The 18709-nt window shown below is 38.1% G+C and overlaps 5 gene segments (V, D, J or C); all 5 read left to right on the top strand.

Annotated features, from left to right (window-relative positions):
* The first annotated feature begins 1542 nt into the window (after positions 1-1542).
* On the top strand, positions 1543-2009 carry LOC114569388 (Ig heavy chain V region 6.96-like). The segment is given in 2 exon segments: positions 1543-1609; positions 1696-2009. Coding segments are annotated over 2 exon segments (363 nt in total).
* Positions 2010-10289: 8280 nt separating this feature from the next.
* On the top strand, positions 10290-10836 carry LOC114569387 (immunoglobulin heavy variable 3-33-like). The segment is given in 2 exon segments: positions 10290-10332; positions 10429-10836. Coding segments are annotated over 2 exon segments (451 nt in total).
* A 2187-nt stretch (positions 10837-13023) lies between these two features.
* LOC114569385 (immunoglobulin heavy variable 1-24-like) lies at positions 13024-13459 on the top strand. The segment is given in 2 exon segments: positions 13024-13066; positions 13155-13459. Coding segments are annotated over 2 exon segments (348 nt in total).
* Positions 13460-14146: 687 nt separating this feature from the next.
* Positions 14147-14668, top strand: LOC114569384 (Ig heavy chain V region 3-like). The segment is given in 2 exon segments: positions 14147-14192; positions 14328-14668. Coding segments are annotated over 2 exon segments (387 nt in total).
* Positions 14669-17405: 2737 nt separating this feature from the next.
* LOC114569124 (immunoglobulin heavy variable 3-23-like) lies at positions 17406-18002 on the top strand. The segment is given in 2 exon segments: positions 17406-17548; positions 17674-18002. Coding segments are annotated over 2 exon segments (363 nt in total).
* Positions 18003-18709: the final 707 nt, after the last annotated feature.

The following is an 18709-nucleotide window of genomic DNA, read 5'->3' as shown; positions in this document are numbered from 1 at the left end:
TATTTGATATATGATTTTATTTCTGACATAACCACACAAATATGAAGGTAAAATATGTTGTTTATTACAGAAGAGTAACTTGTAAATGGATGAACTACAATAGTTTTCATCTTTTTTAAAGGATTTAGTTTTTTGCATTTTGTCACGTTTCAGTTCCTGAGCAGCTGTTTTCCTCTAAAAGGCTCCAAGTTTCTCTGTATGTCTGTTTCTTTAAACATCTGCAAACACTGAAACCATTAAAAGCCTTTTATTAATAGTTGCAAAATATATTACTATTCACATGATTCTGGCTACTGTCAATGTATTTATGTTTGCAGCAAATACAGTCAGTAAGCAAATATATGAAAAAATAAATTCAGGTAGCAGCTACTACACAGCTTGGATCAGACAGCATGCAGGGAAAGGACTGGAGTGATTGTACATGGTGGTGTTGCATCCACCAAACTACAAAGATTCACTGAAGAACAAGTTCAGTATCGAATTAAGACTCTCCCAGTGACTCATCAGTAGACCTGAACAAAAACCCCTCAGAGCCTGAACACTTGTAACATGAAGCCACCAGAGGAGGAGCCCTCAGACCACTAATGGTTTCAACACCAGCTCACTGTTACACTAAAGGATGAAACAGTCTTCAGATTTTTTTTAAATTGTGATTTATCTACAGTACAGTATAAATTAATCCTCAAAAGTCAGTTTCTCTTTTATAACATCGTTATACTTTTTGTTAACAATCTAAAATGTGTTTGTCAGAGAACCAATTTCCACAATTCCACCACTACCCCTAGTCTTGTCAAGAGAACCATCTGGAAGGGCTTTGAAACTGAACTTGCCATTCAAAACTCTTTTCTTTATCCATTTCTATTCAAGGCTTGTTTCTGCTAGCCACCCACAACATTACTGTACATCACTTCCTGGTTTCCCAAAACTAAAGAGCGTCCCGAGGCCCAAATCACAAAACGTGCGTACATTAATCCTACATCAAAAACAACTAGTGGTGTTAAAAATGTTGCGTTAACTCTCTATTATGGTGTTAATTTTGACAGCCTTAGTTTAAATACTTGGAGGTTTCAATCACTGCTACATCATTGTCTGTACTCCTACAAGACAGGCTGAATTACACTTTTAGAAATCGGTTAACATTAACCTCATTTAAATAATTAAAAACAAATACAGCTGAATTTTCACATGAAAAACAGCAAGTATAATAACTTTAGGAGACATGAGATGTTGTTTACCTATCTCAAGCCAACAAGGTGATTTACCTGCTACATGAACTGGAAGCGATGTATATTATACATATTACATTATTCCATAATTGGTACATTGCATTGGACAAACCTGAGAGTAAGTAAATACATTCACATTTTACAAAGTGACATACTGTAAAAAAAAAAAGTGAAACAAAATCAAAAGAGATATGGTGAGATGATTTGTGAAAACACAAATTACAGTTAGGAGAAAGACAAAAAAGGAGGAGTCGATGCAAAACTCAGATATCTTCCACATCTACTTATTTGAGTGCAGAGAGGAGGACAGAGCACAGTGGACACACAGTTTAACATGATGTACTATAGGACAGGACTGCTGCTTTTAACTCTCTGCTGGGCAGGTGAAGATTTTCACTGACCTTGATTTGACATTGCTTTTATTCATGTCATCAACTTATTTCACTTGATGTTTTTTATATCTTGACAGGTGTTGATGGTCAGACTCTGACAGAATCTGAACCAGTGATTAAAAGACCTGGAGAATCTCACAGATTGACCTGTACAACATTTGGATTCACATTTAGTAGCTTCCATATGAACTGGATCAGACAGGCTCCTGGAAAAGGACTAGAGTGGATCGCTTTTGTACACACAGGCAGTGCTTCTACCTATTACTCCCAGTCAGTCCAGGGGAGATTCACCATCTCCAGAGATGACTCCAGCAGTAAACTCTATCTGCAGATGAACAGTCTGAAGACTGAGGACACAGCAGTGTATTACTGTGCACGACAGACACAGTGAGAGACGATATTAGGAGAGTCATACAAAAACTACACACTTAAAAATGATGGGTTAAAAATAACCCAACTTGGGTTGTTTTATAACCCAACCGCTGGATCACTATTGCACCGGACCAACAGTAGTTAATTTGACCCAGCAAGATGGGTTGCTGATTTTTAACCCAACAGATGAGTTAAATATTCTACCCAAATGCTGGGTCAAATTAATTATAATTCTGGGTTGATTCAACTACATACATTTGTTATATAGTGTACCCAAATGCTGGGTCAAATTAATTACAATTTTGGGTTGATTCAACTACATATTTGTTATATAGTGTACCCAAATGCTGGGTCAAATTAATTACAATTCTGGGTTGATTCAACTACATATTTGTTATATAGTGTACCCAAATGCTGGGCAAAATTAACCTATATGCCAGATTAATTCTAACACATTACAGTACAATTTAAGAAAATAAATTGCAATAAAACTGTTAAACTACAAACCTAGAACAGAATACATGCTAGATGTATGCATATATTATTTAATAAACACTTAAACAATACAAAAACAAAACAACATAATGGAATCTTTGAAAAAAATTTATTATATCAACAATATAGTGGAACTGGTGCAGTTCATATCACTCAGGTAGGAAAACATTCAGAGCAAAACAACAATTACGAATGAACTGGCTGAACATTCAACAGGTCTATACTGAACAAATTCAAATTCCTATTAAAAAGCTGCTATTAAGAGCCATTAGCTCTACTTGCAAGCAAGTATTCTACTTTGAATAAATTTTACCATTTTAGACTCCCCTCCTGGCATTTCACGTGACCAAGTTTCAAACAACTTTGATGCAGCATCCCCATGCAGGACAAGCCTGTGCAATCTATAAAATGGAAAACACATTTTTAAAACCAATTCAATGTGGCACACTAATAAAACATTATAAACAATGCATCCTTATATGTAAGATCATATTTCCCTATACCTACCATGCCTTTGGTCATTAGGTGAGGGAACTCTTCGAGGATCTGATCGATGGTCCAATTGTTGTCCCTAATCCACTTGGCCCTGTAGACTGCTGTGTTCGGCATGTAGGTCTCTATCTGGCTGAGGGGCTGAGAATTATTTCTCAACCATTCTTTAAGCTGTGACCCACGTTCGTCTGATATGGTACTGTCTGTAAAAAAGAACAAGAAAGTTGTCATTCACTGAAATATGGATGTTTTGCTTCATCAAATAATTTTTCAGTTTAATAATTACCTGGTATGAGAGCCCTTGCGAGAGCGCCATCATCTGGCGTTTGTGGTGGTGTCTGTGCCGTGCTCCGCGACCTGCTGGTTGATCTCAGCCACTTCCTGACGTTCCGCAGCCTTTCCTCCAGGAATCCAATAGCCGGCTCTATTCATCTATTGGAGTCACTTTGACATATTACGTGGAAGCTATTGAAAAAAAGAGGAAATTATATTTCATAAGAATTCATGTCTGAAAAGGGCTTTAGTAGCAATGCAGACTTGATATGCTGTGGATGGGAAAACATATTTCTTACCTTTTAAATCTTTTGACAAGGTCTGGCACTCTGTCAAAGTGTTAATGACAAAGCTATCCATTGATCTGAAACAAACACAAAAAGAGCTTAAGCAAAGATACAATTGCTATTGTATTAACTATTCAGATATCACCATGTAAAAGCAATGCAGACTAACAGCAGAATGTAATCCAATGTGAAGATAACAGCCATTTTATTTAGCATCACAATCCTCCCTCTCTACCTATACAATTCATATGACAAATTGCATGCATGTAAATTGTTTTTACCTTTTACAAGAATATTTGTGGCTGCTCAAAGCATAGCCTTCAGGGCACAGTGTCAGTACAACAGTACAGCAGTGGTTCCCAAACTTTTTATTATATTTTCTTAACCCTTAACTCAAGTGGCCCTTGTCGTTTGCCAGGCCGCCATTTTAAATAAGCATTTGTTCTTATCTATTGTGGGTCACCACATTACTTAAAGAAATGCACATAAATGCATTTAGTCACACATATCAGGTTATCTCACTGTTTTTACATACTTTAATCAGTCATACACTGTTATGCCTTCACATTTCACATTAAAAGCTTCAAGGAAAAACAAGCGCGTTCATTTACAGCCAGTTAAAATAATATAGCTAGCAAAGCAACTAACTGACAGCCAGTTGGCTAGTAAACTACCTAGCTAGCTAGCTAGCTAGATAGTTTGTTAACTGCCGAATTACCTGGCTAGCTTGAAACTAGCTGGCAAATTAGCCTGGTGAACTCAATAAACATGACCATATGCCCATGGGCATTATGAACTTGTTTCATTAATTCATTAATATAATTCAGACCAAACGGATAAGCTGTAGGCTATCCATGCTTCCATGATAACGGCTAAATGGCTAACGTTAGCTAGCTACGTTGTTAGCCAAACTAACCAACTAGCCTCACAATATAAAGATAGTACTTTAATAGGTAACGCAACACAGACAATGTGAATTAGACATGTAGCTAGTGTACACAAACCTTTTATTATGTATTTGCCTCGTTGGATGACCAGACTGGTTCTCTGCTGTGACAAGCGCTCGGTGTGTGGACTCTGGTGATGATCTGATGACGTTCGAAGCACAAACAACCCACGTGCTGGGTCAACCGATGTATGTTGGGTTGATGGATTTTGACTCAACACATGAGTTGCACAAAATAACCCAACTTCCATATAAATAACCCATAATGGGTAAAACATTTCATAACCCAGCGGTTGGGTAGATGAAATAACCCAGCATTTTTTAGAGTGTACTTCCTCTATTTACAATCACAATGGGAACATTCAGTTGACTCAGTATCACTTGTTTTGCCATACAGTCGACACGTTCTATGTATTAATGTGGTGAAACTGTGTCCACTTCATAAGTACCTGCATGAAGATCATGCAAAAATCAACATTTTGGCAACATTTAAAATTAAAAAGCTTCCACATGATTTTCAGATTGTACACAAGGTTTTTCATGAAATAAATTTTTTATTCATACCAAATTTACACAAAATCCTGGAATTAAATCATTTTCCAGCCATAAAAAGGAAGGAAATCAAAACCTTGTTGCCATTTTTTCTCTGTAATTTTTAAAATATACTCTGACTTGAAAGATAGCTATAATACTGTATGTCTGTATACAGATCTTAGCAAAAACTCTTCTCATTATGAAAGAAGCTGGATCGGAAAAGTCTGAAGACTAAAGTTGCTGTTTATTATTGTGCTCGAGACCCACAGTGACTGGAGTTGGTTGAGCAGCTGTACAAAATCCTACAGTACTCATTCTTTCAGGCTGGCAGTGCACAAGTTTGAAATATTTTTCATAAAATGTAGATATTTAAAGATGTTATGTTAAAATGTTGTTTTGAGATTGTTAAGTTGTTTTATATTCTGTAATTTTATTTCCATATGTTGAAAACACATTAAAGGTACAATATGTAACATTTCTGCTTTAAAATGTCTAAAAATGACCATACCTATGTTATATATTTTTATGAGTTGTGTTCTTACACTATCCCAAATGTTTCCACCAAATGTCAAACCCAGAGAAATCTGTTCTTTTATTTTCAGACACGGCACGTTTCCTTTAGTCACCCGTCAGTGGCGTCATATAACCTTTCACCCTCCAGTTACTCTAACTTCCGTCAGAACACTGGCACCAAGATGATACGTTCAGGAGTAATTGTAAATCATACAATGTCACAGAAAAAAAATACTTGTAACCGTAATACTGCTTTTTTTTGCCATACAGCATCATTTTGTGATTAATTGTATCCCACTTTTTATCACAGTAATACAAGAGAGACCTTATCTATTTTGATAGTTCAATATCGATACCAGCTTGACGTTACTACAATGTGCTAACATTGATGCTAAAGCTTTGTGGGTAACATCATGAGGTTACAACATCGTTCAACACGCTAATAAAGTTATTTTTAGTATGACTGCAGCTAACACAGACTGAGCTAACCCACGAATAACTTCACTAGTAATGTTAACGTTAGCTGTAGATAGACGATTAATCTAATGCTAATTTAGCCAAAGTAGCACACCCCGGTCTGTCTGCCTCACTCCCCCGGCGCAGAGAGACTCAGTCGGGTGAGACAACAGCCCCAGGACATATAGCTAGCTAGTTACCGTTAGCCCCCAGTCAGCTATCAGCCAGCTACTTCCATTACAGCAACCCCGGCCAGAACTTATCTCCAGTGCCTGACGCTAACGGCAGTTTAATTAAACGTCGGGACACAGACTATATCAGACCCAGCACCGAGTCACAACAGCGGCCATCCATAGCGGTAGCTAGCTACATCTCCGTAGCGCTACCGGTGTATGTGCCGAAAATCTCCTCCCTGCCGAATTTCTCCCCCCTTCGCGTTTAGCTGTCTTTACGGTTAGCTAAATTAACCCGACAAAAGGTGGGTTAAGCACCAAAACGAAAAGTTAAGATTACTGAAAAGTGAAGGGGAGATAATTCCGGGCAGCTGAGAGATGTTCTGCTGCTGCACAACAGGCATCGAACGTCCTGGCTCGCTATCGCGGAGATTTCCCCGACAATCCCCACCCACACCCGTCTCTCAGCCTCGTTTAGTAGCTAGCTAGCGTTACAACAAACCCCGTCCGCCCCGGTGTTGAAACCATCCAAAAGGTGACATTGATATGTGAAATATTTTGTGTTTTAGCTGCTGGCTACTGTTAGCTTGCTGGCTCACTAGCTAACTGGTCAGCTACAAATAAAAATCTAATCAAGAAAAACATAATTATGTTGGGGAAACTGCTATTTTATTACAATAACATGAATAAACGTTACTAAACGTAACGTGAATAAACTTGAATGGGTAAACTCGTCCGTGAACTGATGCATTCTAACTGGCAGCGAAGCTGTTTAACCAAGGGGGTAAGCTTCGCTTCAGAACTCGAGCCATCTATGGCGCCATTTTGTTGCTAACTGGCCATCACCTCCTGTTAGCATTCCGCTGACCGCCATTTTTTTTTTACGTCACTTGACTGCGAATAATTTTACATCAGAAATGTTTGAAGACTCTATTTGTCCATTGTTTAGTTCCAAAGAAACACGACAATGTATAAAAGGCTTCATTACCTTGTACCTCACGTTATGGCTCCGTAGCAGACGTTTTTGTAAATATAAGCTAACGATTGTGTCATAACCAAGTGACTTACTGTCGCATAGTAGAGGAATTACCGTATCGTACAGGAGAAGCTCGCAGGCAGTTTCGACTTACATGAGCTGTTTAGGTTTAATTACTAATGTTAACTAGCATGTTAGTTAGCAATAATTAGCCTGTGCCCATGATATCTCCTTACATCCACCTACACTCTCCGTATCTGCAAGATTGGGAATGATTGAGATTTCTCTTGGCACAGCTACCAGAAGACTTACAACTTTCAGACACGTTGCTCACGTCACATTCTCTCAGTTGGAGGCTGCGCAGTAAAGCTGGCCATCACCGGAAAAGTGCTTCTAATAGCCTTCACTGGTCTCCGTCCAGAGCAACGGGGTCTATTGGTCCATTATATACTGTCTATGTGTTTAACACTAAAAACTCCCATAATTCCACACAACTTCCAAACGTCATCAAAAGTCCAGTTTTAGTAAAGTAAGTAAGTAAGTAAAATTTATTTATAAAGCGCTCTTCACAGATAAAATCACAAAGTGCTGTACAAAAGAATAGGTAAAACAAACAATGAAGAATGTATATACATATGTAAAATTAAAGTGACACTGGTGAAAACCCATCAACCAAAAGCTTTCCTAAATAAACATGTTTTCAGATCCTTTTTAAAAGAGAAAACAGAGTCTGCAAGACGCATGGACAGGGGCAGGGCGTTCCATAGTCTGGGAGCAACAAACTCAAAAGACATGTCCCCTCGGGTCTTATAACGAGTCTTAGGGACTACAAGCAGGTTCTGGCCAGCGGACCGAAGGGTCCGGCCAGAAGAATACGGCTTCAAAAGGTCCAGGATGTACTGTGGGGCCTGACCGTTTAAGGCTCTGAAAGTCAGTACTAAAATCTTAAAATCAATCCTGAATTTTTACCGTCCATTGTTTTGGTTGAGAGACCCCTAGCGGCAGAAAGTTACATATTGTATGTTTAAAAATACAATAAAGATCACTCATTGATACAAGGTCCAAAGACAGCCCAACAATCTGGTTGCTGAAATTAAACTTCCACAAATACTTTACATTTCTACAAAGTAAGACACAATTATGTCTGTAAATGACATGATGTGGAATCTATGAGAATGAAAAATAATGTTACTGTTTCTTTTATAAAATCACAAGAGGACAGTCAGTGTCTAGTTTCTCTCTCCTTTGTTACTAAAAGGAGAAACTCAGATCTGCTGTTCTCATTGATCCTAACTCACTGATACTCAAACTCCGAAATGATTCATATTGCTATGTAATAAAATCAATAATTAGATAAGAATATATCACTCTTTCCATCATATACTGTGGTTTCATTTAAATTATTTCTAAGAGAAAACAGCTGAAAGTGGAGATGAGTGATGACAGCATTTAACGCTATTGTTTAGAGTGAATTTACTTGTATCATGTGTGGAGATAACTATTTTATATTAAACAATCTTTAATGTTTGAAGAAAGTCTGGAAAATATGTGGAAATAATATTGACAGTTTATAGTTATCAGTATATATATTTGAATAAATCAAAAATTACATTATACATACATACATTATTACAGTGTAACTTGATCATTTGATGAAGCCACCAGAGGAGGAGCCCTCAGACCACTAATGGTTTCAACACCAGCTCAGGGTGCAAACTACGGGGGAGCTAGGGGGAGCTCAGCTCCCCTTAATAAGACATGGGCTCCCCTGGAAACGTGATTTGTGAAATTTTGGGGGGTCTCTAAAAATATTGACAATGTGTCGTTTTGACATGCAATTTCAGTTTTGTGTAATGTGATCATCGTGGATTATTATGTGTAAAACTGCAAAAATATCATTCATGCATGTCGGCGATTTGAACCTAATTCACTTCAATAAAGATAACTATAAATGCTATTCTTGGTATGAGCATCAAGGCGTGGCGGCGCTGCGGTGCAAATTCAACTCATGTTTAGTACAGGTTACCTCAAAGATTCGTAGAAAAAATATAAACATTGGAGGCCATTAATCGGCGCGCAAAATCCTTGAAATCCATTCTGCAATAAGCATCATATAGCCATGGCAAAAAGAAAACAAGGCAGTTTAATTAATTTTGGTTTTACTAAGAAATTGTGTAGCGATGATGTTAATAGCACGACTAATTCACCTGTTGCAAGCCCTGTTAGCACATCTCCCACCGGGGTGACAACGCAAGAAGAAGCTGAAGAAATAATGTCCTCTCTGGCTGAAGATGATCCTAACCCCTCTTGCTCCTCTCTCCCATTAAAATGCAACAGCCAGCAGTGGAGAGACTGGAAGAGCCGATATACATGGATGGCTGTTTGTTAGGGATGGAAGTTTGGGGTGCGTCGCTAAGGTATAATTGAACGGAGGAATTATGGTATTCTTTGGTAGCCTGAGTAACTTTAACCATTGTTCACGTAAAATCTCAAAAACAGCCTGATGCTTAGTTTACAGACTATTTGTGGCTGGCTGTTTGCTATTTGACCTATCTACTCCTGTCGATAAAGTATGATAGGGTAAATCCTGTATAGTGCATACACTTAGCTGTTATGTATCTTTGTAAGTCATTGTAAGTCGCAAGTGCACGACTACGGCCACGGTAACACTGCACCAGCTCACTGTTACAGCAAGGAGAGAAACAGTTTTAGGTTCTTAATTAAAGGTAACATTACCAGTACAATCAATGAATTTAAATAGTCTGACATAACAATCAGTGATACTTAATTGAATGTACAGTATATATAACCTTTCAAGTGATGGAATGAATTCAGTGATTTAAATGAATCGTTTCTCTTCTATCATGTCATTTTTTACTTTTCATTAACATGTTTGTCAGAGATTCAGGATTCACCTTCTCTTTATGTGAGAACACCTGAACATTTCATCTTCATTTTGATTTATTCAAATATACTTTAGTCAGCTGATTTACTATCATCAGTATGTAAATCAGCCTCCTTTTGTGTGGCCTCATAAAGAAGTGAAGTGTGTGTGTGTGTGTGTGTGTGTGTGTGTGTGTGTGTGTGTGTGTGTGTGTGTGTGTGTGTCAGTGAGAGACAGAAGAGCTGACATCAGTTCAGCTTCAACATCAACATGTTCTCTGTAGCTCTGATACTGCTGCTGGCTGCTGGATCCTGTGAGGAGCTTTCAGTGGATTCACTCTAATACACACATTAGAAACCCTGAATAGTCAGATGAATGATGGAGATAATGTTGATTTGTGTTTCCACAGGTGTGAACAGTATTGATCTCATCCAGACAGACTCAATGGTTGTGCAGCCTGGACAGTCTCTGACCATCAGCTGTCAGGTCTCTGGTTATTCTTTGACTGATAACAGCTATGCAACAGGTTGGATCAGACAGAGTGAAGGAAAACCAATGGACTGGATTTCCTATCAGTGGGGAACAAGTGGCCTTTACCAAATGCTCTTGTCCAACTCTGAAGAAAGAGTTCAGCTACAGCAGAGACACTTCTGCTCTAACAGTGACTCTAAAAGGACAGAATGTGCAGCCTGAGGACACAGCTGTGTATTACTGTGTACGTTACCCCACAGTGATACAAACCACCAACAGACCTGCACAAATACCCAGCAACCAGCAAGACTCAACCACACACACATGTTCTAAATGTGAACATTAATAAACACAGCACTCTCTAATGACTTAATACATTAATGTTTATGGAATTCAATGAATGGTATTAATCGAGTTGTAAAGCCTATAAAAGAGGACATTTTTTCTTCCTGTTTTCATGTAACATCTGATAACTAACTACATTTAAACAGTAGCTACATCTCTTCACAAATACACAAAGTCATATTCATAAGTACAAAGCATCTACGTATGTTATGACATAGTGAGATGATATTAAAGCAATTTTCAGAAATGCTTGTAGATGTTGGTGATCAGACTAAAACTTTTGTTTATTTATATTATTATGCATGATCTAATGTGCTGCCCATTACGCTCAAAAGTGACTAATGAGAAACAGAGCCTTAATACCAAGATGAACCATAATTTAACAAATTTTAATAACCCTTGTTTTTTTAACGTGTCAGATGTCATTTGTGTATCATTAGAATTAATGTGGTTGTGGTGTTAATGCCGACGAACATTTTACACAAATTAAAACATGTCAGACAAATATTAAAACAGATGACTTGGAGGGTTGACTCTGACTCAGTTTCATTAAATATCTCCAGTCCAGATGTTTCCTCACTGTGAGTGCAGAGAGGAGGACAGAGAACAGTGGACACTCAGTTTAACATGATGGACTATAGGACAGGACTGCTGCTTTTAACTCTCTGCTGGGCAGGTGAAGATTTTCACTGATATTTATTTGACACAGTTTTAATTTCTATAACTGACATATTTCACATTTTCGTTTTGTCTTGACAGCTGTTGATGGTCAGACTCTGACAGAATCTGAACCAGTGGTTAAAAGACCTGGAGAATCCCACAGATTGACCTGTACAGCCTCTGGGTTTAACTTTGGTAGATCTTGGATGACCTGGGTCAGACAGGCTCCTGGAAAAGGACTGGAATGGATCGCTTACATCAGCAGAAGCAGCAACATCTCCTACTCTCAGTAAGTCCAAGGCCGGTTTACCATCTCCAGAGACAACAACAGACAGCAGCTGTATCTGCAGATGAACAGTCTGAAGACTGAAGATTCTGCTGTTTATTATTGTGCTCAACGGCAACAGTGACTGATTCGGTTGAGCAGCTGTACAAAATCCTGCAGATCCCATTCTTATAGATGTATTCTTATTTATTTATTTTTTTAGCTTTTGTTGTTTTTAATAAAATCATGAAAATGTGCCCTGAAAAAGACAGACATTAACCACCAACAAAAGTATCTTAATTAATCTTTCATTTCAATTTATTAAATGTATTTAAAGGATAGCCCCTTGAGATGTAGCATATCACTTTAGAGGGGGTCCTGTCAATTATCACTTCCTTAAAAAACAGCCAAAGACAGCAAAACAATCCTTGTCCAGGTATGAATAAAATAAATACTACATACACATTTCAGCCATGTGGCATCTAAAGTGGGAGTCACAAATAATGTTACATTTTCTTTCATAAAAACCCTAGAATGCTTCAGTCTCAAGTTTCTCTGTCCTCTATATGGAAACACTTAGTTCTGCTTATCTCTTTGATTTTGACTGACTGCCACTCAAAACTACAATTTTATACTCAGACCCTTTGAGAGCTTGCTTCATCCCAACAAAAATAGAACATTTAGGTGCTAGATCAGCAGTGACTGATTCTTAATGTATTCATTTAGTTGTATATTTCTCCATTTCATCATTTCAAATCAATTTCAATATAAACAGCTAGAAGACTGAAGGAGCTGCTGTTTATTCTTGTGTATGTAAGTCATTGGGTTGGAAGCTGAATGGATACTGTAGTAATACTGCAATAAGGCAAACTTTTACTTCCTTGGCTCTTGGAGGAAAAACTATGTATTCATTTGTCACATTGTTTTCTCTATTAGCAGTAATCCACCTCACTTAGGTGAACAAAAACCTTTTAAATTAACGTCTTAGACTGACATTACAGCTTGTACTGTATACATTGAACTACACACCACACAATCTTACCCTCTTAGAAATGCACACAGTTGAAAAACTGTCCAAACACACTGAAAATAAGAGAAACAATGAACAACATCTTTAATGTTGGAACTCAGTCAGTTTCGAAAATCTTTCTCTCTCTTTTTCTCTCTCAGGGTCGAGCACTGCTAAAATGTAAATTCACACTGAAGCATAATCCCCACCCATTCTGTCAACACAATATATAATCCCCATAACAGCCTCCCACCATGACCTTTGTACAGAGTGTCCTCCTCTTGGCTCTCATTTCAGGTGAGTGAAGTCGGTGTTGAGCGAAGGAGGAGAAAAGGAGCTTTGGATGTCAGCTGGCTCCCTGTAATCTAAACTCTGTCTCTTCCAGCTGCTCAGGGCCAGTCCCTCACCTCCTCAGAGCCAGTGGTGAGCAGAGCTGGACAACCTGTCACTCTGTCCTGTAAGGTGGACGGACTGTCTCTAGCTTGGCTGCACTGGATTCGTCAGAAACCAGGGAAAGGACTGGAATGGATCGGACGCATCGATAGCGGAACTGGCACAATATTTGCCCAAAGTGTCCAAGGACAGTTTTCCATCACCAAAGACACTTCTCAAAATCGTGTGCACTTAGAGGTTAAGAGTCTGAAACAAGAAGACTCTGCAGTTTATTATTGTGCACGAGAGCCACAGTGACACACAACACTACTAAGCTGTACAACAACTGAATAACACTGATCTCTGTGTGAGAAGCATTGAAGCATGTCAGGGCTGTGAAAACACATGTTCCACTGAATGATTGACAATTTATAATGAAAGATATGTCATTAATAAAAAACTGTATTTGTCAGCATGTTGGGACAGTTTATCATGACTCAGAGCCTGCATTTGTAAAAAGATTATTGAAATTAGAAGATAAATTCAATATATTATAATATATATAAGTTCTTTCCTAAAAATAGCTCTACAGAGATGCAAACCACCAACAGTCCTGCAAAAATACCCAGCACCCATGTGACTCAACCATACATTTTACATTACATCATTCATTTGTGAGTTCATTTAACGTAAACCTTACAGATAATCCTTAATTTTTTTTACTTTTTGGTTATATGATAAAACACTACAAAAAAGTGATCATGTTTCTGGATGTGATATTGTATATAGCATAGAAGGAAAAGCAATTATAATAAAAAAATGAAAGAATAATAAATTCTACAAATATATTTATTATTGTACAAATTACACAGAGTGCTGGTTTAGGAACCACTCCCTCCCCATTATGTTCTGATGCAAATCTTCAGTCTGTGCAGTGTACTTCTGTCCTGCTGACTGCTCTTGTACTTTGTGTGGAGCATCAGATGTCACATCTCCAGCCTCAGGATGATGAACACACTCACTCTTCTGCTGGTTGCTCTCTCTCTGCCCTGTGAGTTCTCCTGCTTCTTGCTGTTTTATCTTTTCTCAGACAACATGGACTGATGGTCAGACAGTGACACCAGAAAACCTTCCAGATGACTGTCTCACTTTCTTCTGTGGTTCTTCTCTCCTTTCATCTCATCAGGTTGTCCAGGTCAGAGTATGGAGTCCATTCCTTCCAGTTCAGTAGTGAAAAAGCCTGGGGAGACTCTCAGTCTCTCCTGCAGGGGATCTGGCTTCACATTTAGCTGCTGTGTTATGAGCTGGATCAGACAACCTGCAGGAGAAGGACTGGAATGGATAGGGAGCGGATACTCTACTTCAAGCAGAAACACTTATGCCAGCAGTGTGCAGGGCCATGTAGAAATCAGTAGAGATGACAGCAACAGCATGGTGTATCTGAGACTGTCCAACTTAAAGCCAGAGGACTCTGCTGTGTATTACTGTGCCAGAGTAACACTGGTTAAAGGAAGCAGAGAGGCTTGACAAAAACCAAATTATTTCCCAAGAACCTACAGGTGGCAGTAGAAGATAAGACGTCAGATGATACTAAGGAGAATATGACAGTGTCTCTAAGCACACATACACAAATTCATGACCACAATGGAAGCAACAGCTGATGTTGTGGTTTGTGACTTCCTGTTTTTTAGTGTTATTTTTATTTCATTTTAATAGTTTATTTAGATAGGGACAGTGCATATTAATGGACATCAGTACAAGTACACAATGTAGATATGCTAGAGTTAGCACCATAGCTAATTTTCATCTATTGCACATAGGCAGATACATAAAATTAAAAACATGAAAACAGTAACAAGCATGCAACACCCTCATAGTTTGAGAGGCAAGACAAACACTAACAACAGTCAAGACAAAATACAACAGAACATACATTGTTACACATAGTGAAATGTGTGAGGCAGTCAAAAGTTAAAAGTGAGTGCAGCTTTGGTTTTCTAAAAGCCAGAATTTTAAACGAGTTTTAAAATTGATGTATGTGGGACGGTCCCTTATTGTGGAGGGAAGGCTATTCCAATATTTATTTCCCTTTACTCACAAAACAGTGTGTCCAAAAGTGGTGCGCCTAAAAGATATTACACAGTCCCGCTTGGTGGAGGCCCTTGTACTACCACCACTCTCAAATCTTTGAAAGAAATCATTCAGTGGGGGGCGGGGCACGATGATGTACAGCCCAAAACAGGCATACTTAAAAAAAATGTAATTCTCAAAACTATATAGTTTGTTTTCCCAGTATGCTACAGTGATTAAATGATATGGCTTTTTGTTACAATTGAAATTTGCTTTTCTACAAAAAAAATTGTAATAATGTTCCTTTTTTTTTTTGAACAGCAGGGGTTGAGAATATATTTGGACATTTATGAATGATATATCCAGAATATGGATGGCCAGCAAATGCTGCTGAGCAAAGTATATAAATACATCTAATCTGAGTCTAAATAAATCTATCTTCCTTATTGAGAAAATCATAATCACTATGTAAAGTTATGATTTCTTTCCCCCCAGATATGTGTTGTGTTTCTCTTATAGGAGGAGGAGTCAATGCAAATCTCTGATCTCTTCCATCTCTACATATGTGTTGCAGAGTGAAGGACAGACACTAAATCACTGACATACACACTGTAGACTGGACAGAGACAACTGGCTTTAACAATGATCAGACCTGATTATTTGGTTGTTTTTCTCATCCTGTCATTTAACTGGGCAGGTAAGAACAATAGATGATTTTCTGACAAACCTCCTGGTACAAATACAACATGGCTGCATTACAGTAACTAATGAGCTGTTTAAATATCTGTAGGTACTGAGGGTCAAACACTGACTGAGTCTGAATCAGTGGTTAACAGACCTGGAGAATCCCACAGACTGACCTGCACATATTCTGGGTTTGGTGGTAATATTGATAGCGCTTGGATCAGACAGGCTGCTGGAAAAGGACTGGAATGGATCGCTTACATCAGCAGAAGCAGCTACATCTCCTACTCTCAGTCAGTCCAAGGCCGGTTTACCGTCTCCAGAGACAACAGCAGACAGCAGGTGTATCTGCAGATGAACAGTCTGAAGACTGAAGATTCTGCTGTTTATTATTGTGCTCGAGAGCCACAGTGACACAGGAAGGAGCAACGCTGTACAAAAACTCAACATGTCAAAACAAGTCAAATCTTTGATTTCTTCTGTTCTCATTCACAGAGTAAGCTTTAGTTCAACATCAATTACTGCAGACAATCTAAAATGTGTTTGTCAGAGAACCAATTTCCACAATTCTATCACTACCCCTAGTCTTGTCAAGAGAACCATCTGGAAGGGCTTTGAAACTGAACTTGCCATTCAAAACTCTTTTCTTTATCCATTTCTGCTCAAGGCTTGTTTCTGCTAGCCACCCACAACATTACTGTACATCACTTCCTGGTTTCCCAAAACTAAAGAGCGTCCCGAGGCCCAAATCACAAAACATGCATGCATTAATCCTACATCAAAAACAACTAGTGGTGTTAAAAACATTTGCGTTAACTCTTTATTATGGCGTTAATTTTGACAGCCCTAGTTTAAATACTTGGAGGTTTCAATCACTGATACATCATTGTCTGTTCTCCCACAAGACAGACTGAATTAGACTTTTAGAAATCTTTTAACATTAATTTACCTGATTTAAGTGATTATGTAGAAATACAGCTGAATTTTCTTCAAAAGTTGAATTTTCTGCTCTGAATTTTGTTAGTTTAAAAAATCGATGTTTGGTCTAATAATATTGTACATAAGCTTTATTCACATGAAAAACAGCAATTTGATCAAAAATAATTTTAGGAGACATGAGATGTTGTTTACCTATCTAAAGCCAACAAGATGATTTACCTACTACATGAACTGAAATCAATGTTTTGACTGAAATTATTAATAATAACTTTTATTTAAGAACTGTCACATTATTTCATTATTTGTACTTTGCATTGGACAAAAGTGAGAGTAAATGAACACATTCAAATTTTACAAAGTGGCTTAAAGTAAAAACAAATTAAAATAAAGGATTAGGTAACATCAGGTTAAAAATGTGAAACAAAGTCAAAATGGTAAGAGATATGGTGAGATGATTTGTGAAAACACAAAAATACAGTTAGGAGAAAGTCAGAAAAGGAGGAGTCAATGCAAAACTCTATTCTAGTTTCATCAAAGAAAATTATAGATTCCAGTCCAGATGTTTCCTCCCTGTGAGGAGGAGTCGATGCAAAACTCAGATATCTTCACCTCTACTTATCTGAGTGCAGAGAGGAGGACAGAGAACAGTGGACACACAGTTTAACATGATGGACTATAGGACAGGACTGCTGCTTTTAACTCTCTGCTGGGCAGGTGAAGATTTTCACTGCTCTCGATTTGACATTCCCATTTGTATTACTGACATATTTCACACAAAGATTTTCTCTGATCTGTGTACCAAGGTAATGTATGACATGCTTATCGTTTTTGGATTGTAGGTGTTGATGGTCAGACTCTGACAGAATCTGAACCAGCGATTAAAAGACCTGGAGAATCCCACAGATTGACCTGTACAACATCTGGATTGTCATTCAGTAGCAGATGGATGGCCTGGATCAGACAGGCTCCTGGAAAAGGACTGGAGTGGATTGCTGCTATCACTCATACTAGTAGCAGCACCTACTACTCTCAGTCAGTCCAAGGCCGGTTTACCGTCTCCAGAGACAACAGCAGAGAGCAGCTGTATCTGCAGATGAACAGTCTGAAGACTGAAGATTCTGCTGTTTATTATTGTGCTCGAGAGCCACAGTGACTGGAGTTGGTTGAGCAGCTGTACAAAATCCAACAGTATTCTTACTGGGCTGATGAAGCCAAATAATGAAGGTGTTATATTAATGTAATATTTATATCATATATTTTATACATTATATTTTTAATATTACAAATTTTTTCCCCCCTAAATTTTACATTAAATATCATGTTTAGATAACAAATTAACCATTGTCTCTTCATTATATAATGTCCCATTATCCTGAGAAATATTATTACTGAACATTAAACACACAAAAACACAATAAAGATCACTTGTTGGTAATAAAATCACAACGATCTGGTTGCTTAAAGTAAACTACCTCAACTCCTGCAGTAAGAAACATTTCTTGTCTCCTCCCTGGGCTGATAAACTCTGCACTGTCTCACATGACTGATGTCCTCAGGTCAAGTTATTCAAAATGAGACAACACAGACATTTGAGTATGATTGTTGTATGACTGGCTTATTTTTGCCCCAATGCCAGTGGCGTCCTCAATGACCCTCAGTAGCTCAAAGCTCTATTGAAAATAAAGTATAAATCGATAAATTCTTCTTGTACATGTTGTCTCTGGGTACATAAAGCGGCTAAAGAAAGATTTCAGACAAATTAGGAGGCAGCAGGTACAATTTGTATAGAGAAAACAACCTGTTATGGACTCCACTCCCATGACCCCTTATGGATGTTTACTCCACAAGACTCAAAAACTGCAGATAAACATACTG

This window comes from Perca flavescens, chromosome 15, assembly GCF_004354835.1.
Source record: "Perca flavescens isolate YP-PL-M2 chromosome 15, PFLA_1.0, whole genome shotgun sequence".
In the NCBI taxonomy this organism is placed as follows: Eukaryota; Metazoa; Chordata; class Actinopteri; order Perciformes; family Percidae; genus Perca; species Perca flavescens.
This window is presented reverse-complemented; position numbering and strand designations above follow the sequence as displayed.